The 27,415-nt window shown below is 49.6% G+C and overlaps 1 protein-coding gene across 4 annotated transcripts in view; it reads right to left on the bottom strand.

Annotated features, from left to right (window-relative positions):
• Nucleotides 1–27,415, bottom strand: part of LOC119967483 (transient receptor potential cation channel subfamily A member 1-like) — a 645,844-nt gene that overhangs the window by 26,272 nt on the left and 592,157 nt on the right. For 3 of the 4 annotated variants that reach the window (XM_038800105.1, XM_038800133.1, XM_038800122.1), the window contains one exon: nucleotides 7,118–7,227. In XM_038800105.1, the coding sequence (XP_038656033.1) occupies nucleotides 7,143–7,227 (85 nt within the window). In that variant the 3' untranslated portion in view covers nucleotides 7,118–7,142. The remainder of the gene's footprint in view (nucleotides 1–7,117; nucleotides 7,228–27,415) is intronic. The other variant, XM_038800113.1, reaches the window with a different exon arrangement.

Genomic DNA, 27,415 nt, shown 5'->3' with positions numbered 1-27,415 from the left:
TGGGGAATCGCTAAGGCTGGCAGACCCTGATGATGCAGGCCACTGGGGCTCGAATTGGCTGCCCCTCCATCCCAAGGTGAACCTCATGCCCTATGGGCATTGAGCAGGATGAGAGGGTTCTGGGCACCATCCCGGACTCATACCATGGAGTGGCGACAGTGGCCACCATCTCCCCGAGTTCCACTCCTTTTTTTCAAAATTTAGAGTACCCAATTTATTTTTTCCAATTAAAGGGCAATTTAGCATGTTCAATCCACCTACCCTGCACATCTTTGTGTTCTGGGGGCGAAACCCACACAAAATCAGGGAGAATGTGCAAACTCCACACGGACAGTGACCCAGAGCCGGGATCGAATCTGAGACCTCGGCGCCATGAGACTGCAGTGCTAACCACTGAACCACCGTGCTGCCCTCGAGTTCCATTCCTCTTAAGAGGCTGCGTCTCACAGTCAGCACATGGGACGGGGCGGCATGGCTGTGCATGTGCTGCCGACAAGTGGACTCAGAGCCCCCAGAGGACATTCACCAGGAGCATTGTAGGGCACAGGATGTGGGAAGCAGCTGGGTGCCGCCACCTCAGATATGCGGTCTAGGGACACACCTAGATGTAGTGGTAGAGCTAAGAGGGCCAAGCACATCGAGGATCACTGAGGGGATTGGGGGATGGGGGAAAGGTAGGGGATGAGGGGGCTGTGGGTGGGGGAGGGGGGGGAAGCACCATTGGGAGAGTGGGGAATTGTCAAACACAATAACAACTTTGTGCACAACTAGTATGATGCCTCTGTCACCTTCTTCTGCAATGCGGGCTGACCTCTGAACCCTTGACCCAATTGTCCCCCTCCGCATGGCTCTCACCCACCCTCCAGCCATGCCTCACCCCCTGGGTGTTCAGATGTTGGCTGCTGCGTGTGTAGTGTTGCTTCCCCCAATGTTTAGGCACAGTGTCCAGGCATCATGGTCTGATTGGGATGCTAGACAATGACTCCCACATGATACATGGCCCACCCATCCACGGGGATCCAATTGGGTTGTGTGAAGTGTTCACTTAACCACGATTGCGAGGGGTGGCACGGTGGCGCAGTGGTTAGCATTGCTGCCTTACAGCGCCGAGGGCCTGGGTTCGATCCCAGCCCCGGGTCACTGTCCATGTGGAGTTTGCACATTCCAGCTGTGTCTGCGTGGGTCTCACCCTCACAACCCAAAGATGTGCAGGGTAGGTGGATTGGTCATGCTAAATTGCCCCTTAATTTAAAAAAAGTATTGGATAATCTAAATTTATTTTTAAAAAATGGTTCCAATTCCGTTTTAGCGATAGCTGCATGGCCAGGGGCCTTGGCAGTCAGTGGTGGGACAGACAAGCAGGGACAAAGGTTGTCCCAGGAACGGGTGGGTACACATGATCCAGGGGTTTGTATGGTGGTGCCGCATGTGGATGCCCCCCAGTTGCCCCCCCATCACCCCCTCCCCCCCCACCCTCCCATGGTGTCCCACCCCTGCGGGGGACCCCCATCTCTAGCCGAGGGACCACACTCCATGTTAAGCACTGGGTTGCAAGCCCAGCACCCCGGGCTCTTTGCCTGTGAGCAAAGATGAATACTCACCTCCTCGATTACCCACTGAAGCCCTTCTGCCAGGTTCACGTTTTTAAAAGGAGGACTAGCATGATCACCTGCTGGGGAAGCCGATGAACGACCGAAGGCCATTGGATTTGGGGTGGATCTCCTTAATTGTATGGAAATGGGGCTTACGTGGTGATAATTGGGGCATGATTCTCCAGCCTAGTTACACTCGCACTCATGTAACATGGCCGGTGAATAGCGGGAGAGGTCAAAAACGGAAACTGCGGCAGGCACCAAACAGTTTGCGATGCAACCGGCCTGCTCCCTTAGGTGAACTTGGAATCGCGCCATAGTGTGGCGAGAAACCATCAGAGGGGTGGAACTCATGGGAGCTGGTGCTCATTGTCGCCACTCCGTGGGACAGGTCTGGGTTGGCACTCAGTGGCTCCTCCTCCCGGTCGGTGCCATAGGGGCCTGCGGTCCACCTTGGGGTGGAGTGACAGTCAGTTTGACAGTCTGCCAGCCCTTGCAGTTCCCCAATGTCCGCACCCTAAAGACGCCCTCGGCGAGGCTCCTCAGTGACTGGAACATGTCTCCCAGTGACTGGGCCATGCACTCGATGACATCTCCCAGTGAGGCCGACATACTGCCGAGACCCCAGCGATGGCCGTCACCGACTGCGAGATGCCTTTGACACCTTCACTCATGGTGCCGGCGTCATGCACCAGGCTCTCCACTGCGGTCGTCGTCCTAACAGTGTTGTCCTCGGTGCCACTCATTGCTGGCGCCATCTCCTGCGCCCGTAGCCTTGGAGACTTCTATAATCGGCTATTGATCTGCTGGAGTAAAGCTGATATCGTCCCGGACCATCCCGGATGCTCCCTATTGTCTCCATCAGCTCCGGGTAACTGTTGCAGGAGTGCAATATCAGGCTGGGACCCAGTAGTGTCCTCGGATCAAGCAGACCTCCGACTGCTGTCTCGCCTGGGGGTTCCAGCCTCCACCTGACCTACATCATCAGCAGTGTGGTGCTCACCAGATTGTACCCCAGAAGTCTGACCACTAACATTTCCCACCAAGGTGTGTATATCTGCGCTGGTGGAGGGTGGGGATGACAGTGGTGCTGCGACTATAACGGTTGCATCCTCGGAGCTCTCCTCTGAGGTGTTCTCCCCGGAGTCAAGGGAAGAAGCCATTCGGAATGGGCCTGCGCTGTTGGAGGAGGACCTGCAGGAGAATGGACATGTGACCAGTGGGAGGGATGGGTCAGCCAGTAAAGCAATCACTACTCACATTGACAGATCCTCCGGGTGGAGCCTGGTGTCCACTCACCTCTGCGGCGTCTGTCAGCCTCTCCGTGGGTGACCGCCCTTTCCTCGGTCACACAAGTCACCTCCAGGGCCCACTCCTTGAAGGAGGTGCGGATTCTCAAGTCCGGCACCCCACCGCCAGTCAGGGCCTTCACCCAGCAATTATGGGTGAGTTTTGCCTGAGGGGACACAGAGAGGGCATTCATAGCCACATGCATGGTTCACAGTTATATGGGGGAATGTTTGCTGGGGTGGAGGGTGGGTTGAAAGGGGGGGTGGAGGGAGTGCTGAAGGGGGAGGGGCCAATCCACCTACCCTGCACATCATTTTGGGTTGTGGGGGCAAAACCCACACAAACATGGGGAGAATGTGCAAACTCCACACGGACAGTGACCCAGAGCCGGGATTGAACCTGCGACCTTACCACTGTGAGACACCAGAGCTAACCACTGTGCCACCATGCTGCTCCTACCATGCGATCTTTTAATCCAAGATTGTTTACACATTACCAGATCCAAAATATCATGATCCCTGGTTGGATCCACAATATGTTGCTCCAGGAAACTGTCTCAAATACACTCTATGAATTCTTCATCAAGGCTGCCTTTGCCAATTTAATATTCCCAATCTACAAGTTACCTATGATTATATACTGCTTTTTTTACATGCCCTAATTATCTCCTGATCTATTCTCCATTCTGCAGTATAGCTACTGCAGGCCTTTTGGGTTTGTTTGTGTATCTGTACATTTTTAACGAGGTTTTACAATTCCTGAAGTGAAAGAGATAGGTTAAAAGTGGGTTGAAGTTCAGTGGTTATGGAACCAAAACAAAAAAGCAGAATTTTTTTAACATTGCCTTGCAACAGTGAAATGACATACAGAAAAAGGCAGGAGTGAAGAGAGAGACTTGACATTGTGTATGAGAGAGAAGTAGGGTATAAGTTCTCTGAGAAGTTAAACTACAGGAATATTGGGACAGTACTTAACTAAGTAATCAGTTATAGGATGCAGTAAAATGATCGGTTTAGCAGAGGTGCCACTGGAAAAGTGAGTTTGGGAACTTATCTGTTTCCTCTGCAGTGGAAGAAACACCGCCCTTCAAATTCAGTTTTTTTGGTTGTCTTGTGGAGAGATACGAGGTGGGTGGGAAGCATCAAGGGAATGCTTGGGAATTCACCAGAGGAAAACTGTTTGCAACTGTGCTGGTCCAAAACAAGAAGTCTTTTTTATCAATCTAGTGGTAACTCTTCATTGGCTTATGCGTCAGTGAAGATATTACTGAGGCAATGGAATGGTGGGAACTTTAATTGTCTTATGTTTGCATTGAGATCTTTTCAATCTTTTTGCTTGCTGTAATATGGTTCCTTTTCCTTGTTTTAATGAATATTTTATTCTTGTATTAAAAATTCATCGGCATACTCCAGTGAATTTGTTGTACTATTCCTCCACAGTTTCGCTAAAAATTGTTAGCTGGGTGTGATTCTCCGACCGCCAACGCTGAAATGGGGAAACACGATTGGGTGAAGAATAGCCTGTAGGCGTCGGTTTGACACCAAATTCTCCGGCACCATGAAAATGGCGTAACAGTACCGCGCGGTGTTTAAATGCCATTTGCGTATCATTAGCGGGCCTGACCTGGTATTCTCCGGGGTCTCCGCCTCCGAAGGCCGCGATACCAACGGCGTGGTTCACTTGTGGTTTTAAAAATCATGAACCTTGTGGCTTGCGGCTGCTGAGAGAGAAGAGCGACTGCGGGTCAGGGGAGGGGGAGAACAGGAGGAGCGGCCGGGGTGGTCCTCCCACAGGACTGGGGCAGTACCGAGGCACAGACCGCCATTATGACGACCACCTTGCTGTGTACCGCCTGACCGCCCACCCCGGCCCCTAGTTCTGCACAGTGACACCGGCCGTATGGGTGCGCCCACCTCCGCATCTCAACCCCCCGCCACACTGCCCCCTTGCCCCAAACTCCTACCCAACCGGCCGCCATCCACCGGTGGACCACCCAGGGTCACCCATACAGCAGCGCCAGCAAGGTCAGTGCCAGCCAGCGGTACCACTGGCATCAGGGACAGGCGCTAGGGCCGGAGGCCCCCACGGTGCCGGCCACTGAAGGGGCACCTGTGAGGGTGTGGGGAGGGGGATTCGCCCGGTCCACAATTGGCGCACATGAGGCTCACACGCAGCAACCGCACTTAAACGGTCCTTCCCCCCCTCCCCACACACACCGTCCCAGTCAACAAGATAGCTGGAAGGAGAGCAACGTCATGGTTCAAGGACGCTGAGCTGGACACCCTCATGGACACCGTGGAGGAGAGCAGGATGCCCCTGTACCCTGGCCCAGGAGGAAGGCCGCCAGGTGCCGTCATTCACAATGCCTGGCACGCAGGGCTGGAAGAAACCCCACGACCTCCTCAGGGCAGCCAGGGTGAAATGGCTGCTCCGTGCCCCTGGCACTAACCTCTCCCCACACATTCGTAAACCTTCCCCTCCCCCCGGGGGACAGCTGAATCCCCACTCTGCCCTACATGCCAGAACCCATGCCAACGCCATGGCCGGGTGCTCTTGCCACTGAGGCCATCATCTACCCAACCTCTAGGCTGCATGTGTCAGACCATCTAATGGTGTCGTTGTATGTCCCCCCCCCCCCTCCCCCGAAAGGGCGGCGCACAAACGCCGGGAGCGGGAGAAGACCGGAGGGGAACCACCAGAACTGCGGCCCCGAGCAGAGGACACTGGACGTGGTCGGTGGCCCGGAGGAAAGGGAGGTCACCTTCCCTCCCCCAGCCTTGGCAGGGACCCCACGCCAGGCAGCTTGGCCAGTGTACTGACCGGCAGTCCGCAGTCACACCTCTCCATTTCCTAGTTCCTCTCTCTCCCTCTCTCTCAGCCGCCACCATGCCAGTTTCATGTTACACTGTCTCTCTGCTCAGCCAGTCTTCGATGGCATGCCCAGTCCAGCAGGTGCACGAATGACAGACGTTGCCGGTACACACGGGGCCTCATGGGCACCTCCTTGGCACCTCTTCCTCTCGGCCTGTTGGGCGGTTGACACTCCAACCTGGGCGGCTGCTACCTGTCCATCTGGGCATGCTCCACTATGCCCACTCTGCTGCTGCAACTTCCTCATCCTCCTCGAGCAGCACCTGCTCGTACAGCCGCAGAGCATCCCCAAGTGCTGTGGTGACTAGGAGGAAGGCCATCACTGCTCATTGAATTCCAATATCTATTGTCTGCAGGGAGTGAGAGACCGACATGTTAGAATGGTGTCCAACACCTATGCCCAACAGGCTACACAGTAGACCCAGTTCCCCCGCATGTCCCTCCACCCCATCTCCGCACTTTTGGCCCTGTCGGTGGCTGGCACCATGGGGGCCTCTGGCCTAGTGCCCGTCCCTGATGCCAGGGGTACCATAGGCTGGCACTGCCCTCACCAGGGGTATGCATCGTGGCCCCCATAGAGGCTATTTTGGGTGTTGCCCTAGGTGGGCTGACGGTGGGTAGAGACTGGGTTGGGGTTTGTGGTGGTGGGGGCGGGTGGGGAACGACGGACGATGGGGTGCGGGAGTGGGTGCACCCATATGGCCGGTGTCACTCTGCAGAACCAGGGGTCAAGGTGGGCCATCACTGGGTGTGGAGCAAGGTGGCCGTGGTAATGGCGGTATGGCACTGCTCCAGTCCCATGGGGTGAGGTCACCCCGACACTCGGCCTGTTCCTCCCCTCCCCCGGCTTTGGCAGAGCTCCCCACCCCAGGCAGCCTGGCCAGTGTCCGGACCGGCAGTCCGCAGTTACACCTCTCCATTTCCTACCTCCTCTCTCTCTCTCAGCAGCCACCACGCCGGTTTCATGATTTTTGAAAGCACAAGGGAACTCGGCACATAGGAGGAGGAGGAGAATCGCGGAGGCCTCAGAATAACGAGTCGTGCCCACTAATGATATGCAAACGCCGTTTACGGTACATACGTTCCACTATGCATTGACGCTGCTGCCGAGGTGACGGCGAATCACAATTTGCCGTCAAATCTGCACCCACCGCAATTTTGGCGTCAGAACTTATTCTCTGCTCAATTGCGTTTCACAATTTCAGTGTCGGCAAATGGAGGATCCTGGCCATTTTCTACAGAGTGTCCCAAACCAATGATTAAAATGCCTGGATAGCAGGACCGAAGCATTGTTAACCTTATTTCCAAAAGGCAACATGACTAATAGGATTGGCTGAAAACAAATCATAAAACAAAATCATTACCCTTACTTGCTTGTTCAAATCCAGTTCAGTCATTTTTTTCCTCATTGGCATGTGGATTCTCAGCTCCAAATGGGTCTTGATTAAAGATTGTTCTACTTTCCTGCAGTTGCCTGTAAAGTAAACAAATTATATAAAAGAAGATGGATACATTTAAGAAACATATAATAATCAAAACCCCAGAATTCTATGAACCTGTCTTTTAAACTGTTGATTCCAAATGCATTTGTGATGTATGTTTGCTCCAGCAACCACTTCATTATTGGCATCAGGAGCTAAAATCCCTAAACAAAGTGATTGTCAAGCAATTTATGAAACTTCTTGACAAATTTGTGTATTTATAAAAACCTTACTTCTATCATTTACGATATTAAAACTAAAATTTGTTCCTCTGGGTCGAAACAATTTGACATGGTACTGCTGGATTTTTATTTTTCAACTAGGACCATTTCACAACAAACGATTAAGAAAGACAAGACAATTCTCAGGACTTTATAAGAAGACCCAAAAATGAAATTAAATCATAGAATTATACAGCATAGAAGAGGTCAATTGGCCCATTGTGCCTGTGCTGGTTCTTTGGTGGAGCTATTTAATTCTGTTAGGAAAATAAAGTTAGGACTTCCTGTGGTGTAATGTAGGGGGAAGACGTGCACGAGGTGACTCCCTTTAGAGAGTCACCTCGTCAAGGCTGCCCTGTACAAAAATGGAGTCCAACTTGGTGTGGTGTACCTGGTGCAGCTAAGAGCGACTTTTGAAGGAAAGGACTATTTATTTGATATGTCTGGAGAGGTGGATTCCTTTGGTAAGAAACACAGGTTGGATGCGGTGTGATTGAGGCTTTTTGGGTGTTGGGGATGGGCATGTTGAATTGTTGCATTGTTGATGTTCCATGTTCAATGTTGCATTTTCATGTTCTTGTTAGGGTTGAATTTTTACAGCCTGGGCTTAGCTTTGGGGTTTAATTTTATGTGAGGTTCTGTTCTTATTGTTATAAAAGTATATAGCTCCCCTTTGGAGTGCAATAGTTCATGGGGTTTTAATATTTTATTGATTGTCACATTTTTCTTCACTCTAGTCGGGAGAGGTTTTGAAGGATTTACTGCAACTCATTATGGTATTATTTTAGATAATGAGCTTTCAGTTCTTGTTTTGTTTACGTTTAAGTTTGTTAGAAGTAAATTTTAGTTGTTTGTGTTTGCCATGCGTCTATTTGTATGAAGTATTTGGTTATGGAAGGCGGCATGGTGGCGCAGTGGTTAGCACTGCTGCCTCATGGCACTGAGGATCCGGGTTCCATCCTGGCCCCTGGTCACTGTCCATGTGGAGTTTGCACATTCTCCCCAAGTCTGTGCGGGTCTCACCCCCACAAACCCAAAAGATGTGCAGGGTAGATAGATTGGTCATGAAAAATTGCCCCTTAATTGGAAAAAAAGAATTGGGCACTCAAAATTTATTTAAAAGAAAGAAGAATTTGGCTTTGGTAGTGTGGTGAACCACGTATTGCTACTATATATATCTGTATATATATATATTTACTGTTATTCGTCCTACTGTTATCCACCACTGTATATATGTTCACTGTTGTTCTTATTCACTGTTACTCGCTGTTGTTGTGTTGATGCTTCTGTTGGCTCCGCCTGCGGCTCCGCCCCTCGGGGGAGGTATATAATTGGCAGACCTGTGGCCAGCTCTCAGTGCGGGAGCAGCAGCAAGCTGGCATACTTCTTAGCTTATTAAAACCACTGTTTTCTTCTCCAACTCGACTCGTGTGAATTGATGGTCCATCAATTTAATAAACTAAGATATCGCAATGGACGCCACTCTTAAGCCTGACCGCTTGAACTTGACCCACAGGCAGCTGAAGCGACTGCAATCTTTGAGCATTGGCTAAGTTGTTTCGAGGTCAACCTCAACTCCTCGACCGACGACGTCTCCGGGGCGCACAAGCTGCGTCTCCTCAACGCTCGGGTGAGCCACAGAATTTTCCTATTAATCAGAGACGCGGCCTTGTATGAAGTGGCGGTTGCACTGTTTTGAGGCCGGTGAATGAGGTGTTCGCTCAACATCTTACCATGCGGCGTCAGCACCCTGGTGAATCGCTGACAGAGTTCCTGCGTGACCTGAGGGTACTCGCCAGGAATTGTTATTGCCAGGCAGTTGCGGCAGTGCAACATACGGAACTCATGATCCGGGACGCCTATGTGGCCGGAGTCCGGTCCAGTTATATCCGGCAACGACTGCTCGAAAGGGGTGCCCTCGACCTCAAGGACATGGTGCAGCTATCTACCTCGTTAGAGTTAGCATCCCAGAGTTTGGATGCCTTCACGCCTGACCACATGGCATCCCCGTGGACGTTGGAGCGCGGCCATCACCCGACCCGGGCATGTCCCATGCCTGTGCCACGCGGCTGCCTGCCAACTCCGGGGGGCCGTTCTGTTACTTCTGCGGCCAGGGCCAGCGCCCCAGGCAGTGTTGTCCAGCTCGGAACGCGACCTGTAACCAGTGCGGTAAGAAGGAGCATTTTGCCAAAGCCTGCCTGGCCCGACCTAAATTCCCAATTCGAAAGCCTGCCAGGCCCAACCGGAAGCTCACAGATCCCGCAGTGTGGCATTGTGCCAGCCGGTACCGCCCCCTTCTGACACGTCACCCACCTCGTGCAGTCCGTGGGGGCCGCCATTTTGCCCGCCATCTTCGATGCCGCCCGTCACGTGTGACTCATGGAGGCCGGCATTTTGGACCACCCCGCTACCGCCGAATGGACCAGTCATCCGCAGCTCAGCTCTGTTACACTCGACCAGTCCTGGCCCCATCACTTCAAGAACTCTATGATGGTCGTCCGGGTCAATGGGCATGAGATGTCCTGTGTCTTTGACTCCAAAACATGGATAGCTTCGTCCATCTGGATACGGTAGGGTGCTGCTCCCTCCAGATTTTCCCTGTGTCTCAAACAATCTCCCTTGCTTCCGGATCTCATTCCGTGCAGATCCGGGGGTACTGTGTTGCAAACCTTGTGATACAGGGCATCGAGTATGCCAACTTTAAACTTCCCCATCCCTGCGCTCCCCTCTTATTAGGACTGGATTTCCAGTGTAACCTCCGAAGCCTGACCTTGAAGTTCGGTGGCCCCTGCCCCCTCTCACCATCTGTAGCCTCGCGACCCTTAAGGTCGCCCCTCCCTCACTCTTTGTGAACATCACCCCTGACTGTAAGCCCGTCACCACCAGTAGTAGACGATACAGTGCTCAGGGCAAGGCCTTTATCAGGTCGGAGGTCCAGTGACTCTTGCGGGAAGGGATCATTGAGGCCAGTAACAGCCGCTGGAGAGCGGAAGTGGTGGTCGTCAGGACCGGGGAAAAGAACCGGATGGTCATCGACTACAGTCAGACGATCAACCAGTAGACGCAACTTGATGCGTATCCTCTTCCCCGCATATCTGACATGGTCAACCAGATTGCACACTACCGAGATTTCTCCACGGTAGACTTGAAGTCCACCTACCACCAGCTCCCTATCCGCCTGGAGGACCGCCACTACACTGCCTTCGAGGCAGACGGCCGCCTCTACCACTTCCTCAGGTTTCCCTTCTGCGTCACCAATGGGGTCTCGGTCTTCCAACGAACGATGGACCGCATGGTTGACCAGTACAGGCTGCGGGCCACGTTCCCGTATTTGGATAATGTCACCATCTGCGACCATGATCAGCAGGACAACGACGTTAACATTAAGAAATTCCTCTACACCGCCCAACTCCTTAATTTGACCCATAACAAGGAGAAATGCATTTTCCGCACAACCCGACTAGCCATCCTTGGCTATGTCGTGGAAAACGGAATCTGAGGGCCCGACCCCGATCGCATGCGCCCCCTCCTGCAACTTCCCCTCCCCCACTGCCCCAAGGCCCTGAAGAGATGCCTGGGGTTCTTTTTCTACTATGCGCAGTGGGTCCCCAATTATGCGGACAAGGCCCGCCCACTTATCAAATCCACCATTTTTCCCCTGACGGCTGAGGCCAGCCTGGCCTTCGACCGCATCAAGACAGACATTGCCAAGGCCACGATGCACGCTGTGGACAAATCCATTCCATTCCAGGTGGAAAGCGATGCGTCGGACTTTGCCCTGGCCGCTACCCTCAACCAGGCAGGAAGGCCCATGGCTTTCTTTTCCCGTACCCTCCATGCCTCCGAGATTCGACACTCCTCTGTCGCGAAGGAAGCTCAAGCCTTTGTGGAAGCTGTGCGACATTGGAGGCATTACCTGGCCAGCAGGAGATTCACTCTCCTCACTGACCAACGGTCGGTTGCCTTCATGTTCAATAACACACAGCGGGGTGTAGCCACCTGAGTTGGCCACTTCCCCACACAAAATGGAGAAACACAAAGACAGCAGGGAAATTGGACAATCCTAGAGAAACAAGCAGTTTGCAGACTTTTCCTGTGTATTCTGCCTGCAAAGAAAGCAGACAGCACTGAAACCAGCAGTTTGCATATTAATGAGCGATCCCCGGGAACAATGGATACCACGATTAGCCACATTTGGGACATTCTATAGCAGGTCAGACTTCTCGGCGCCAACGGGAATCTGAAACAAAGGAGACAAACAAGCCAGGGAGAACCGCCCAGTGATTGAGAAACGGCCCCAGTATTGGGGAATTCAAACCAATCGATTGGTATGGGATCCAATCGATTGAAAGTACGCTCGGGGTCCGCCCAAAAGGGCGCGAAGCCCCTGGGACCTATAAAAGACAGGTCCCAAGTTCAGTTCACTCTCTTAGCCGGCCCTCCCAGCAGAACACCTCAGCAGCTCTCGAAGAACTTGACCGTAAGAAGGAGAGGCCTGGCCAATTGCTGCACCACCAAGTAAGTGTCATACAATGCACGCTACGAGATAGACACTCCTGACCCCTTAGTCCATACCAGCTGGAAGCCTGCAGATCCAGTACAGAGCAAGAGGCCATTGTTCCCTAATCCGGCGGGTTCCCTTATCCAGATAAGTATTGGCCTATTAGTAGTAAGTATAAGGATACCTGGCGACTCTAGAGCTAAGTAATAAAACAGAGCCAATTGAGTGCAAAGCGCACTCACCAGAACGAGCAACACCACCAATCATTTTAGACGCTTAGCAGCAATAGTTTTATTTAAGCTTTTAATCAAATAATTATTTTGGAGATTTGATAATTGGCTCTGTTTTATTACTTAGCTCTAGAGTCGCCAGGTATCCTTATGATACCACCACAAGGTTCAAGTTCAAGTTCAGATCAATGACTCAATACACCAATTAGTAAGGTTCAAATCAAGACACGTTTATTAATACACAGTTATTCGCTACTCATGCATATAATACTAAAAGACTAAATGATTCCTACCACTAATAGGCCAATACTTATCTGGATAAGGGAACCCGCCGGATTAGGGAACAATGGCCTCTTGCTCTGTACTGGATCTGCAGGCTTCCAGCTGGTATGGACTAAGGGGTCAGGAGTGTCTATCTCGGGGCAGCACAGTGGTACAGTGGTTAGCATTGTTGCCTACGGCACTGAGGACCCGGGTTCGAATCCCGGCCCTGGGTCACTGTCCGTGTGGAGTTTGCACATTCTCCCCGTGTCTGCGTGGGTTTCGCCCCCACAACCCAAAAGATGTGCAGGATAGGTGGATTGGCCACACTAAATTGCCCCTTAATTGGAAAAAATAATTGGGTACTCTAAATTTATAAAAAATAAAAAAAAAATAAAAAAAGGAGTGTCTATCTCGCAGCATGCATTGTATGACACTTACTTGGTGGTGCAGCAATTGGCCAGGCCTCTCCTTCTTACGGTCAAGTTCTTCAAGAGCTGCTGAGGTGTTCTGCTGGGAGGGCCGGCTAAGAGAGTGAACTGAAATTGGGACCTGTCTTTTATAGGTCCCAGGGGCTTCGCGCCCTTTTGGACGGACCCCGAGCGTACTTTCAATCGATTGGATCCCATACCAATCGATTGGTTTGAATTCCCCAATACTGGGGCCGTTTCTCGATCACTGGGCGGTTCTCCCTGGCTTGTTTGTCTCCTTTGTTTCAGACTCCCGTTGGCGCCGAGAAGTCTGACCTGCTATAGAATGTCCCAAATGTAGCTAATTGTTGTATCCATTGTTCCCGGGGATCGCTCATTAATATGCAAACTGCTGGTTTCGGTGCTGTCTGCTTTCTTTGCAGGCAGAATACACAGGAAAAGTCTGCAAACTGCTTGTTTCTCTAGGATTGTCCAATTTCCCTGCTGTCTTTGTGTTTCTCCATTTTGTGTGGGGAAGTAGCCAACTCAGGTGGCTACAGGGGCAAAATCAAGAAAGACAAGATCTTGAGGTGGAGGATCGAACTCTCCACCAATAACTACAATAACTTGTATCATCCTGGGAAGCTGAATGAGCCCCCAGATGCCCTGTTCCACGGTACATGCGCCAGCGCGCAAGAAGACCGACTTCGGGCCATCCACAATGACCTCTGTCACCCGGGGGTCACACGGCTTCTCCATTTCATCAAGGCCCGCAACCTGCCCTACTCCACCGAGATGGTCAGGAACATGACCAGGGACTGCCAAGTCTGCGTGGAGTGCAAGTCGCACTTCTATCGGCCAGACAGGCTCACCTGGTAAGGCTTTGAATGCTTGAGCGTCGATTTCAAAGCCCCCCCCCCCCCACTGACCGTTACGTGTACTTCATCAACACCGTTGACGAGTACTCATGTTTTCCCTTTGCCATCCCATGCCCCGACATGACCTCAGCCACTGTCATCAATGTCCTATATATTAGGTAATGGGTTAAGAGACATTGCAATTAGTTGTCTCATTTATGTTAAGTGTCCAATAATTGAGATTGATATGTAAAGGGGCTTCAGGTGGACTCTGGGTCTTGTGATGTGTGGAGTTTTGTGCAGAGTCTGTTGGAAGAAGTAAAAGGAACAGAACTTTTGTCTCTTCATACCACAGCATCTAATACGTTTAACAATTGGTAGCAGAGAATGGTTGCTGTGTAAATGTAAAGGGTTGAAAGATACAATTTTTCCAGATCAAACCAAGGAGTGAGTGAAAAAAAAGGGATATATGGCTGAACCTAGGATAAAGATGGGTGGATATGACTATCCTCCCTTATTTCCTGAAAGGGGATTGTACGACCAATGGAGCAGTGCAGTAGTTATGTGGACTAAGGTGACTGCTTTGGGAAAGAGAAAACAAGGTATGGCATTGGTTCTTTCTTTACCATATGGCAGTAAAATCCAAAACAAAGTGCTTTCTGAGCTGGAATTGGAAGAGTTAGACTCAGAAGAAGGTCTGGCGACTTTATTACATTATATGGATACGATTTATAAGAAAGATGACTTGTTAAGTGCGTATGAAGCATGGTCGGATTTTGATAAGTTCCGGAAAATGGAGGATTTATCCATGGAAGACTATATAATGGAATTTGGCAGACTATATAAAAGGCTGCAGAAACACAACCTGGAATTTCCACAGTCTCTGTTGGCCTTTAAATTACATGACTGTGCTAGAGTGAGCAACATGGATAGGCTCCTGGTTTTGACAGTAGTTCAGTTTACGGATAAGGATACCTTATTCGAACAGATGACAAAAGCTTTACAAAAGTTTCTGGGGAAACATTCGATTCCAATGGCTCTGATGACCCAAATAGGTCAGCCTGCAATAAGGCAGAATATGGAAGTTACACTACTAACAGGATGGCAAAATCGTATGGCTACGAACAGGCCTCAAGACTATAAAAGGAGACCGAGACAAGGAAATTATGAAGACAGAAACCCAGTTAGAACCAACAATGGGAAGATGAACCCCAGAAATGCACGGGGCATGATAAATTGATGTTTTTGATGTGACTCTCAGTACCATTATGCTTTCAACTGTCCAACTCGTTATGGTAGAGTGTTTGAAGTGACACATGACTCGGAAGAGTCAGAAGAGGAAAAAGATAGTGATCAGAAAGAAAGCATTGTCCTATTAACAAGCAGTTTTACGCTGGTAATGAGGGTGTTGGTTGCAGAATCCTTCAACTGTGCTGTATTGGACTGTGGCTGCACATCTACTGTGTGTGGGATTGACTGGTTAAAATGTTATCTGGACTCCTTGAATGCTGAAAATCGTAACAAGGTTAAGGAATTTGAAAGTTCCACAAGTTTCAGGTTTGGGGATGATAATACTCTGAAGTCGCTGAAAAGAGTGGTGATCCCTTGCAATGTTGCTGGAGTGAATCATTTCATTAGCACGGATATTGTATCAAGTGAGATACCTTTGCTTGTGAGCAGACCGTCAATGAAGAAAGCACACATGAAACTGGATATGGAACAGGATAAGGCAACAGTTTTTGGAAAGACGGTGGACTTACAATTTACCCAGTCGGGACACTATTGTATTCCATTACTGACAAATAATATTTCAAGTAGAGTGGTTAAGGATGTGTTAATGGCAGTTGAAAATGGGACTTTAGCTGATAAAAAGCTTGTTGTATTAAAACTGCATAAGTAATTTCCCTATCCATCTCCTCGGAGACTGAAAAATTTATTAAAGGATGTAGGGATAAGGGAAGTTTGTAGGAAGTACAGAATGACACCAGCACGACCGATAGTAACCTTACCTTTGGCCAGGGATTTTAATGACATTGTGGCCATGGACCTTAAGATCTGGGATAAAGCAAATAATATATTTATTTTGCATTTTGTAGATTTAGCAACCAGATTTAGTCCATCAACGATTGTACGAAGTAAAGAATAGAGAGTAATTCTGGATCAAATCCTGGAAAAATGGATCGGGACAGGAATGGGTCCATTGGCAAAGTTTGTTACGGACAATGGGGGAGAATTTGCTAATGGTGAGTTTAGGGATATGTGTGAAAACATGAATATCAGAGTTATGAACACGGCTGCTGAAAGCCCATTTAGTAATGGTGTCTGCGAAATAAATCATGCTGTCATCGATGATATGCTTTGGAAAATTTTGGCAGATCGACCAAACTGCAGGCTCAATTCAGCTTTAGCATGGGCGGTAAATGCAAAGAATTTATTGCAGGTGGTTGGGGGCTATAGTCCTTATCAATTAGTGTTTGGCAGAAATCCTAAAATTCCGTCCATTTTGGATGACCAGCCTCCAGCTTGGGAGGGGACTACAATTAGCTCTGGTTTTGCTGAACATTTAAATGCATTACATAGCAGTAGAAAAGCTTTTTTGGAAGCAGAACTCTCTGAAAGAATTCGCAGAGCTTCAAGACATAATGTACGGCCATCAGATGCTGTTTTTCAGCAAGGAGACATGGTATACTATAAGAGAGAGAATTCTAATGAATGGAAAGGCCCAAGGAAGATCATAGGCATAGATGGCAAAACAATTATTTTGCAACATGGTAATCAAACTGTTAGGGTACATTCATCAAGGATAATGGGTACCGATTACAAATTTTCAAATTTAGACATAGCAGACAGACATGACGAGGAACCAGAGTCATCTGGTATACACGTGTTACAGAACTATGACGACCAGTTAACTGATATAGACAGGGTTTCTATCGAAGAACACGACACTTCTGATAAATTAGAACAGGCCACTTTTCCGAAAGGGCAACTGCCAAAAGTTGGTACAAAAGTGACATACTTGCCTGAAGGGTCTAGTCAATGGAAGGATGCAACTGTTAGTAGTAGAGCAGGGAAGGCCACTGGAAAGTATAAACATTGGTTGAATGTACAGCATTCAGGGGAGAGAGTTAAGACAATGGATTGGGAAAACAAAGTTCAAAAATGGAGGGCACAGAAATGCAGTGCCAGTTCAGATAGTACATCGGATAGTGAACAGGGTTGCAGGAAAAGGTCGAGAACTATTGAAAGGACATCCCACAACAGAAGGGAAAGATCAAGCAGCAGCAGTACAGAACGAGATACCAGGCTGGAGAGGGGACGTAGTTTATCAAGATCTCGGAACATGAGTAAGACTACGAATACTAATAGGAGTAGAATCCCATATGTACGTGAGATTTTGGTGGATTCAAATAAATTAGATGAAAAAGTTATCAAAGATGCTAAACAGCAAGAATTGCATAGTTGGAGTGAATTTGGGGTATACACGGAAGTACTGGATAGGGGCCAAAAAGCTCTATCCCACAGATGGATTTGCATGGAAAAGGTTCTTCCGGATGGAACTTATAAGGCAAAGGCCAGGCTTGTGGCAAGGGGATTTGAAGAAAACTTAGAAGATCAGGATTTAAGGGTAGATTCACCAGAAAGGTTATTTTAAAGATTTTCTTGGCTCTATTAGCCACAAAGGCATGGGAATGCAAATCTATAGATATAAAAGCTGCCTTTTTGCAGGGGCATCAGTTCCAGAGAGACATTTTTCTCCGTCTTCCTAAAGAAGCAGCTACCATAGAAGGGGTACTCTGGAAGTTGAACAAATGTGTATATGGATTAAATGATGCATCAAGAGTGTGGTACTTTTCGGTATGGTCAGTTTTGTTAAAGTTTGGCTGTTGCCAGTTGAAAGCAGATCCTGCAATGTTTTACTGGCATTATAAAGGAAATCTTTCTGGCATCTTTATGATGCATGTCGATGATTTTTTGTGGGGTGGGACTAGTGATTTTGAAGCTATTGTAATCTCTGGTTTGAGAAAATAATTCAGGGTTGGAAGTCAGGCTTCCGGTGCATTTAAATATATTGGACTGGAAATCGGACAGACTAAGTTAGGGGCAACTTTACATCAGCAATCTTATTTGGAAAGCATCAGCCCAATAGCAATTAGTCGTGGCCATGTTTCACAAAAAGACGCAATGGTTTCAAAGATAGAAAAACAGCAACTGCAAAGTTTAATTGGGCAACTGAACTGGTTAGGTAGACAGACTAGACCGGACGTGAGTTTTGATGTCTTAGAGTTGAGTACAAAAATTAATGATCCCAAAGTGGAAGACATAATAAGAGCAAATAAATCGTTGGCCAAACTAAAAATGCAGGAGTGTGTTTTGAAGTTCCCGGTTTTAGGTGACCTTAGGCACTTGAAACTCATAGTTTATAGTGATGCGTCCTATGCAAATTTATGTGATAGGGTTTCAAGCGCAAGGAGATTTTATAATTTTCCTTTTGGGGAACCATGGTAAATGTTGCCCTCTTGTGTGGGAAACAAAGAAAATAAGGAGAGTGGTCAAAAGCACTTTGGCTGCTGAGACGTTAAGCCTTGTGGAAGCTGTGGATATGGCCTTTTATATATCTCAGATACTGACAGAAATTTTGGGATTTGGGGATTTGGGTAATATACCTATTGACTGCCACATTGACAATAAATCCCTGTGGGAAAATGTGCACTCTACAGAAAGTGTCAATGAAAAGAGGTTACAGATAGACATCGCAAGTTTGAAGCAGATGTTGGACAGAGGGGAAATAACAGGGTGCCTGTTTCTGTGACTGTTTTTTTTTCTCTTCCAAACAAAAAAAAACTGGGGAAAAAGTGGGGGGGGGGGGGGGGGGGGGGGGGGGAATCACGTGTGTGTTTTAGTTTCTTGAAATTTTGTTTTCACCTAATTGTTTTTTTCCTCCAAGGAAGGGGAGACTGTTAAGTAATGGGTTAAGAGACATTGCAATTAGTTGTCTCATTTATTTTAAGTGTCCAGTAATTGACACTGATATGTAAAGGGGCTTCAGGTGGCCTCTGGGTCTGGTGATGTGGAGAGTTTTGTGCAGAGTCTGTTGGAAGAAATAAAAGTGTGTTGGTGAAAAAGGAACAGAACTTTTGTCTCTTCATACCACAGCACCTTATACGTCTAACACTACACAGCATCTTCACCTTGTTCGGTTTCCCCCACCTACATCCACAGTGATCGAGGCTCCTCTTTTATGAGCGATGAGCTGCGTCAGTTCCTGCTTAGTAAGGGCATCGCCTCAAGCAGGACTACCAGCTACAACCCCCGGGCAAACGGGCAGGTGGAGAGGGAGAATGCGACGGTCTGGAAGGACGTCCTTCTTGCCCTACGGTCTAGAAGTCTCCCAGTCTCCTGCTGGCACGAGGTCCTTCCCGATGCACTCCACTCCATCCGCTCGCTTCTCTGCACCGCCACTAACGAGACCCCGCACGAACATTTGTTTGTCTTCCCCAGGAAGTCCATCTCCGGGGTCTCGCTTCCATCCTGGCTGACAACACCAGGGCCTGTCCTCCTCAGGAAGCATGTGAAGAGCCATGAGTCCTACCCACTGGTCGAGAGGGTTCAGCTCCTCCATGCAAACACTCAGTATGCATATGTGGCACACCACGACAGACAGCAGGACACAGTCTCCCTCCAGGATTTGGCACCTGCAGGTTCCCCAGTAACCATCACCAATGCGCCCACCCCTACAACGCCTATCACCATCACTTGAATGTGCTGGGACTTGGCACCGGCAGCCCTCCCTGGGGCCGTTACCACAGCCCCCGCGCCTACACCGTCTCCCTCTCCATCAACACATCGCGATGAAGCTGCAGACGACATGCTCCCGGAGTCGAAGGTCCTGACACCTGTGCCCATACCGCAGCCGAGGCTGAGGTGATCACAGCGGAAGATCAAGGCTCCCGTCAGACTCCACCTGCGAGTCCACTTCACCCCAGCTGGACTTTTTTTAAAAACTGAGAGTGAATGTGGTGAACCACGTATTGCTACTATATATATCTGTATATATATATATATATATTTACCGTTATTCGTCCTACTGTTATCCACCACTGTATATATGTTCACTGTTGTTCTTATTGACTGCTACTTACTGTTGTTGTGTTGATGCTTCTGTTGGCTCTGCCTGCGGCTCCGCCCCTCGGGGGAGGTATATAATTGGCAGACCTGTGGCCAGCTCTCAGTGTGGGAGCAGCAGCAGGCTGGCGTACTTCTTAGCTTATTAAAACCACTGTTCTCTTCTACAACTCGACTTGTGTGAATTGATGGTCCATCAGATAGTATCCAAGGCCGAGGACAAGGGAGGGAGTGGGTGGGGGTGGTTTGCTGACGGTGCCTGCAGATTCTTCTTTATTTAATCTTGTGATTTGGCAGCCATCTTGGGTGGGCACGGTTGCTGTACTTTTTATGTATCTGTTGGGTAATCTCTCTTGGTGGAAATGGCTGACTCCAGATTGGGGTGGGCTGGTGAGAGACCCCAATGTGTTTGGTCACTTGGATTATCTCCAACAAAGTGCACATGGTGAAGACAGTGATTGCGGAGCAGCAAAAGCTGGTCGACTCCATTCTTGAGGTGGGCCACCAGGATTCACTTGCCCCTTCCCCGGAGTTGTTGGAAAGTAGGAAAAAGCTGCAGACTCAATTCAGAATATTGTCAGCCAATATATGTTGCCCACCAAACTTTGTTTTATTCACCCTCCTCAGTGTCTGAATCGGAGGTGATTTATTCCCCCCTGGATGCTGAAAAGGCATTTGATAGAGTGGAGTGGGAATATCTATTTGAGATTCTTGGGCGGTTTGGATTTGGACACAAGTTTATCTCCTGGATTTGACTATTGTATAGGGCCCACACAACTAGTGTTTGTATGAATGCTCTGAACTCTGGCTACTTCCCGATGAATAGGGGCACGAGACAGGCGTTTCCACTGCTTCCACTCCTGTTTGCTTTGGCAAGAGAACTGCCTGCTATAGCGCTGAGGTCCTCTGGTCAGTGGAGGGGCATAAATTGGGGAGGGGTGGGGCATCAGGTTTCCATTTATGCGGATAACCTGCTTCTCTATATTACCGACCCAGTATCGTCAATGGACGGGATATTGAAGCTACTTAGGGGTTTCAGCTCATTCTCTCCATGCAAATTGAACTTGGACAAGAGTGAATGCCTTCCTCTTCCCAGGGAAGAGAGCACAATTGGGGACGCAACCTTTTCGCCAAGACTAGCTTCCGTTATTTGGGGGTCCAGGTGGCCCACAATTGGGCCTTGCTTCGTGAATTAAATTACACTAGTCTAGTTGATAGTGTCAAGTCAGACTTAGAGGTGGGATAAGCTTCCCCTGTTCTTGGTGAGCAGGGTTCAAACTATTAAAATGAACGTACTCCTGAGACTTTTATTTATTTTTCAAAGTCTCCCCATTTTTCTCTCTTAATTGCTTTTTTGTTCAAGTCAATAAATTAATGGCCTCCTTTATTTGGGTGGGTAAGACACCAAGGATCCATGGGACTTTGCTCAAAAGAGATACGAAGTCAGGGGTTTGGATCCACCCAATTTATTGTTTTACTATTGGGCAGCTAATATTCAGAAGATGTTGTTGTTCGGTGATTCTCGTTCCATATGGACACATGGAAGTGAGCTCTTGCACTGTTTCTAGCCTTGGTGCAACAGTAACCGCATCATTGTCTTTCTCTCCAATAAGGTTTTCCCTCAATCCAGTGGTGGTGGCCATCTTGCGAAAACGTCTTCCAGGAACTGCTCATTTGTGTTGCAGTTCAGACCACCGATGAATACCTTTCATTCTTCAGTCATGGTGTTTTGATATATCTGTCTTGTCCCTGTTAAATTCAAAGTTGCTCCTTAATGGTCCACAGCCGCTGCTTTAACATCTCCTTTCAGTATTGCTCTGCCTACATGCATTAAAACTTCCACAGAATCTCTCGCATACCCAACCATTTCAACAGAACACCACTGCTTCGCAGGCTGTGCTAAGGTGTCACCAACCAGAGGATAACCACAGATGTCTGGCATCTTGCTAGCCAACTTTAAACCTCCATTGTGCAGCTGCCCCTTTAATTCAGTACTCTTTCTGTATTCTTTGCTTTAACTTCATCGAACCGGACTGTGTCCAGATTCTTATTCTTTGCTCCTTTGACTCAACTGTCTTCCTGGGACATCCTTTGTCCCCTTTCCCTGATTTCTGGGACTTTTTCCTTCAGTTTATGGGACTTGCTTTCTCCCTCTCTGTACTATCCTACCTGTACTGGCAAATTCTGTGGAAAGCTTCTTGCCTCTGGATTACCTTGGTCAAACAGACTCTAATTGCTTCTGCTTTCTCAGTGTGGCCTCTGGTTACTCAGCAATAGCTTAGTTTGAAAAGAAATTGTAATTGCTTTTATGTTACAAATCCTTCGTTAAAATGCAGGCAAAGTTTAAATTGAAACTAAACATTTAGACTTATGGACATATTTGTTTAACATGAAGCTAAACTGCAGTTTTTAACTCTTTCTTAGTGGTGGACTTCCGGTGGAGGCCATGGTGTGAGTGGTCGCACATTTAGTGGCTCCCGCTCGTGGTGGGAGTTTTCGAGCTTTTCCCTGGCTAACGGCGGAGCTTAGTGATTGTTAAAGTGCAGGAGGGGTGGAAGAAGAGAGTATCCCACCAGTGTATGGATTTATGGACCAGAAGTGGTCAAGAAAGGAGGGAACGATTGCTGAAAGCTGGTGTGAAGCCTGCGACACAGGGGAAGATGGTGGAGGGTCAGGGTCCGAGCTTGCCAGCCCAGTGGTCGACGAATCAGCTAGTGAGATTCCTCCATGAGAAGTTTGCACAGCAGAGGAAGGAGAACTTGCAGGACCTAGCCAGGGTATTGGATCTGATAAATGTGGTACCGTATGAAGATGAGGTTAGAGGCCCAGGGACAGGTGATTCAGAAGGTAGAGGAGGTGGTGGGGGAGCACGAGGAGCAGTTTGCCTCGATGGTTGTGGAGATGGGGTTGATGCGAGATCAACAGAGGAGGCTGCAAAAGAAGGTGGAGGGCCTGGAGAATAGATTGTGCAGGCAGCACTTGACGATTGTGGGCCTGCCTAGGGCAGTGAGTGAGCGGACGCAAGTGCATATGTGGCACAGATGTTCGAGTAATTTCTCGGTGAAGGAGCATTTGCTCGGCCCTTGGAGGTGGACCGAGTGCACAGGGCACTTATGAGGAAGCCGCAAGGGAATGAGCCGCCGAGGGCGATGGTGCTGCGACTCCACCGCTTCCTGGATAAGGAATGAATTTTGAGGTGGGTCAGGCAGACAAGGCGCTGTACCTAGGAATGCAGCGAACTGTGCATCTATCAGGACCTGGGACCTGGCGAATCTTCACCTTATTGAAGCTCGCCCTCCAAAAGGAGGGCGAACTTCAATAAGGTGAAGCTGGCCCTCTTCAAGAAGGGGGTGAAGTTTGGCATGCTAGACCCAGTGCATTTGTGGGTAACGTATGAAGGCTGGGAACTCTACTTGTTCACCAGAAAAGGTGATGGAATTTATTAGAGACAATGGACTGGCAGGAGAAGGAGGATATTGAACTCTGGAGGGGATGTGCCTATTTTGCATTTTGGTTTTCTTCTGGTTTGTATGAACCACCTTTGCACTGTGTTTGGGGCCGTTGCTCTGTTTTGGGTTTGTTTTGTTCTTGATGGAGGATGGTGGATCGCTCTTTTCATTGTGTTTGGTGGGGATTGTAAAGCTTGCACTGGGAGGATGGTTGAGCAGGTGGGAGGGAACAAGTGGGGAGGGGGAGGATGCTAGGTGCCATGGGCAGGAGCTACCGGGCTACTGGGCAGGCTAGCTCACGGAAGCGCAGTGGGGGTGAGTGTGATGATGGGGGTTGGTATTATTATTTTGTTATGGGGTGTGGGGGGAGAGGGAGGGGGGTTGGGATTGTTATTTTGTCATGGGGTGTGGGGGGAGAGGGAGGGGGGGTTGAAGACTGCTGACTGGGAAGGGGTTGTTGAAGGGTGACATGGTGAGAGTCGATAACGGTGGGTGCCCGAGGGTGGGCCTAAGGAGGTGTGGGAGGCTGGAAGCTGGCCCAGGAAGGGCTATGATTAATTGGGAGGAGGGGGGTGTCAGGGTGCCCCCGGACAGGCTGATCACGTGGAATGTGAAAGTGCTGAGTGGGCTACTCAAGAGGGCCCGTGTATTCTCACATTTGAAAAGCTTAAAGGGGACGTGGTGATGATACAAGAGACAGACCTGAGGGTGGTGGATCAGACTAGGCTGAGGAAGGGATGGGTAGGGCAGGTATTCCATTCAGGGTTAGATTCTAATACAAGGTGGGTGGCGATTGTGATTTATAAGCGGCCGAAGTTGGAAGTGTAGTGGGGGACTCAGGGGGAAGAGACGTTATGGTGAGCGGGAATATGGAGGGGATGCTGGTGGTGCTGGTGAACATTTATGCACCGAACTGGGATGAGTTCATGAGGTGGCTATTGGGGATGATCCATGATCGGGACTCGCATTGGCTGATTATGGGGGGTGGGGGACGACTTTAATACAGTTATAAATCCAAGGCTGGATTGGTCGAGTTCGAGGACAGGGAGGGTGTCGGCGGCTGCAAATGAACTAAAGGGGTTTATGGAACAGATGGCGGGGGGAGGGGGGGAATAGGGCGGTGGAGGTTTGGGAGGCCGAGAGCAGCATGGTTGCATAGTGGTTAGCACAATTGTTTCACAGCTCCAGGGTCCCAGGTTCGATTCCCGGCTTGGGTCAATGTCTGTCCGGCATCTGCACATTCTTCCTGTGTCTGTGTGGGTTTCCTCCGGGTGCTCCGGTTTCCTCCCACAGTCCAAAGATGTGCAGGTTAGGTCAATTGGCCGTGCTAAATTGCCCATAGCGTCCAAAAAGGATAGGTGGGGTTACAGGGATAGGGTGGACGTGTATAGATAGGGTGGAGGTGTGAGCATAGGGTGCTCTTTCTAAGAGCCGGTGGCAAATGGCTTTCTTCTGCACTGTAAATTCTATGATTCTATGAGTACTTTTTTTTCCCTATGTTCACAAAGTGTACTCCCAAATTTAATTTTTCATTATGGACACTCGGCGATAGTGGTGTCGGATCATGCCCCGCACTGGGTGGACGTACGGGTGAGCAAGGCGGGTGGGGTGGTGGTGGGGGGGGTGGGGGGGGGGGGGGGGGGGGCAGGGCCCGCACTGGAGAATAGGTGTAGGACAATTAGTAGAGGAGAAGGTGTGTGTGGGGGAATCCATTAAGAGGTATGTGGAGATAAATGATACGGGGGAGGTTTCGGCAGCTATGGGATGGGAGGCGTTGAAGGCAGTAGTGAGAGGGGAGTTTATCTTGATAGGGGCACACAGGGAGAAGGCGGAGCGGGCAGAGATGGATAGTTAGTGAGGGAGATTCTCCAGGTAGACAAGAGGTACTCAGAGGCCCCGGAAGCGGGGTTGTTGAAGGAGCGGCAGAAGCTGCAGAGGGAATTTGGGTTGCTATCTACAGGGAAGGCGGTGCGGCAGTTGAGAAAGGTCAGGGGGATGGGGTATGAATATGGGGAGAAGGCTAGAAAAATGCTGGCACACCAGCTAAGGAAATGGGAGGTGCTGAGGGAGGTTGGGAATGTGAAGGACATGGGGGGTTACGAACTTGGACCCTGTGGGGGTGAATGGGGTGTTCAGGGACTTTTACAGAAGTTATATGAGTTGGAACCCCCAGCAAGGGTGGAGGGGATGAGGTGTTTTTTGGAGGGATTGGAGTTTCTGGGCATGGAAGAAGAGCTGGTGGAGGAAGAGCCTAGGGGCCCCAATTGGACTATTTGAAGTAGTGGAGGGGTTGAAGGCGATGCAGTCGGGCAAGGCCCCGGGGCCAGATGGGTACCCAGTTAAATTTTATAAAAAGTTTTCAGGAGTGCTCGGGCTCCTGCTGGTAAGGGCGTTTAATGAGGCTAGGGAGCGAGGGGTGCTCCCGCCGACGACGTGACAGGCCTCGACTTCTCTCATCCTGAAGCGGGATAAGGACCCGGAACAATGCTCCACCAAACCGAGCCAAATTCAGCTTGTGTAGCTGCTCCCATTCCCGCGCCACCTCCAATACCGAAGGCTCCCTCCCACCACCTTGAACGGCATGCCCCCCAGCCTCCTCTCTTGCCTCCTCACCTGAATCGGTCGTACAGGCCAATGTCCCTTCTAAATGTAAATGCCAAGTTACTGGCCAAGACCTTGGCCTCGAGAATAGAGGATTGTGTGCGAGGGGTGATAGGGGAGGACCAAACGGGGTTTATGAAGGGGAGGCATTTAGCGGCCAACATTAGAAGGCTGTTAATTACGATTACAATGGCCTCCGAGGGAAGTGAGATGGAAATGGTGGTCGCCATGGATGCGGAGAAGGCCTTTGATTGGGTGGAGTGGGACTATTTGTGGGAGGTCCTGCACAGTTTGGGTTTGAGCAGGATTTTGTGGACTGGATCCAGATGCTGTACCAGGCATTGGTGGCGAGCGTGTGGATGAACCGATTAAGCTTGGTTTATTTTCGGCTGCCTTGGGGACGAGGCAGGGATGTCCACTCTTCCCATTGTTGTTTGTCTTGGCTGTAGGGCCACTGGTGATGGCACTGAGAGCGTCAAAGGAGTGGCAGGGGATAGTTTGGGGGGGGGGGGGTGGAGCACAGGGTCTCGCTATATGCGGACAACCTACTTTTGTATATTTCTGACCTGCTCGGGGGGACTGGAGAGATTATGGAGATCCTAGGAGAATTTGGTCGTTTTCGGGTATAAACTGAATATGGGCAAGAGTGAGGTCTTTGCGATTCAGGCGAGGGGACAAGAGAGGAGGTTCCGTTCAAGGTGGTGTGAGGGAGCTTTCGATATTTGGGTACCAGGTGGCGCGGGACTGGGAGCAGCTACACAAGCTGAATTTGGCTCGGTTGGTGGAGCAGATGAAGGGGGACTTCAGAAGGTAGGATATGCTCCCATTGTCACTGGCGGGAAGGATGCAGACAGTAAAGATGACGGTTCTCCCGAGATGTGTGTTTGTATTTCAGTGTCTGTCTATTTTATCCCTAAGGCTTTCTTCAAGAAGGTGAATGCGGTGATCTCTGGGTTTGTAGGGGCGGTGAGACACCACGGGTAAAGAAGGCACTGCTGGAGCGGGTTTGAGGGGAGGGGGTGCTGGCCCTACCGAATTTCATGAACTACTACTGGGCGGCAAATATAGCAGGAAGTGGACAGTAAGGGGGAGGGGTCGGTGTGGGAGCAAGTGGAGGCGGCCTCATGTAGGGGCACAAGTTTAGGGACACTGGTAACAGCACCTCTGCTGTTCTCGCCAGCTCAGTAATAATTAATAATAATCTTTATTGTCACACGTAGGCTTACATTAACACTGCAATGAAGTTACTGTGAAAATCCCCTAGACGCCACATTCCGGCGCCTGTTTGGGTACATGGAGGGAGAATTCAGAATGTCCAAATTACCTAACAGCACATCTTTTAGGACTTGTGGGAGGAAACCGGAGCACCCAGAGGAAATCCACATAGACACAGGGAGAACGTGCAGACTCCACACAGGCAGTGACCCAAGAATCGAACCTGGCACCCTGGCGCTGTGAAGCGACAGTGTTACCCACTGTGCTACCGTGCAGCCCTACTCCACAAGCTCAGTGGTAGTGGCGACCT

Source organism: Scyliorhinus canicula, chromosome 1 (genome assembly GCF_902713615.1).
Source record: "Scyliorhinus canicula chromosome 1, sScyCan1.1, whole genome shotgun sequence".
In the NCBI taxonomy this organism is placed as follows: Eukaryota; Metazoa; Chordata; class Chondrichthyes; order Carcharhiniformes; family Scyliorhinidae; genus Scyliorhinus; species Scyliorhinus canicula.
Note: the sequence above shows the minus strand (reverse complement) of the source record. Positions and strands in the feature narration are given on the sequence as shown.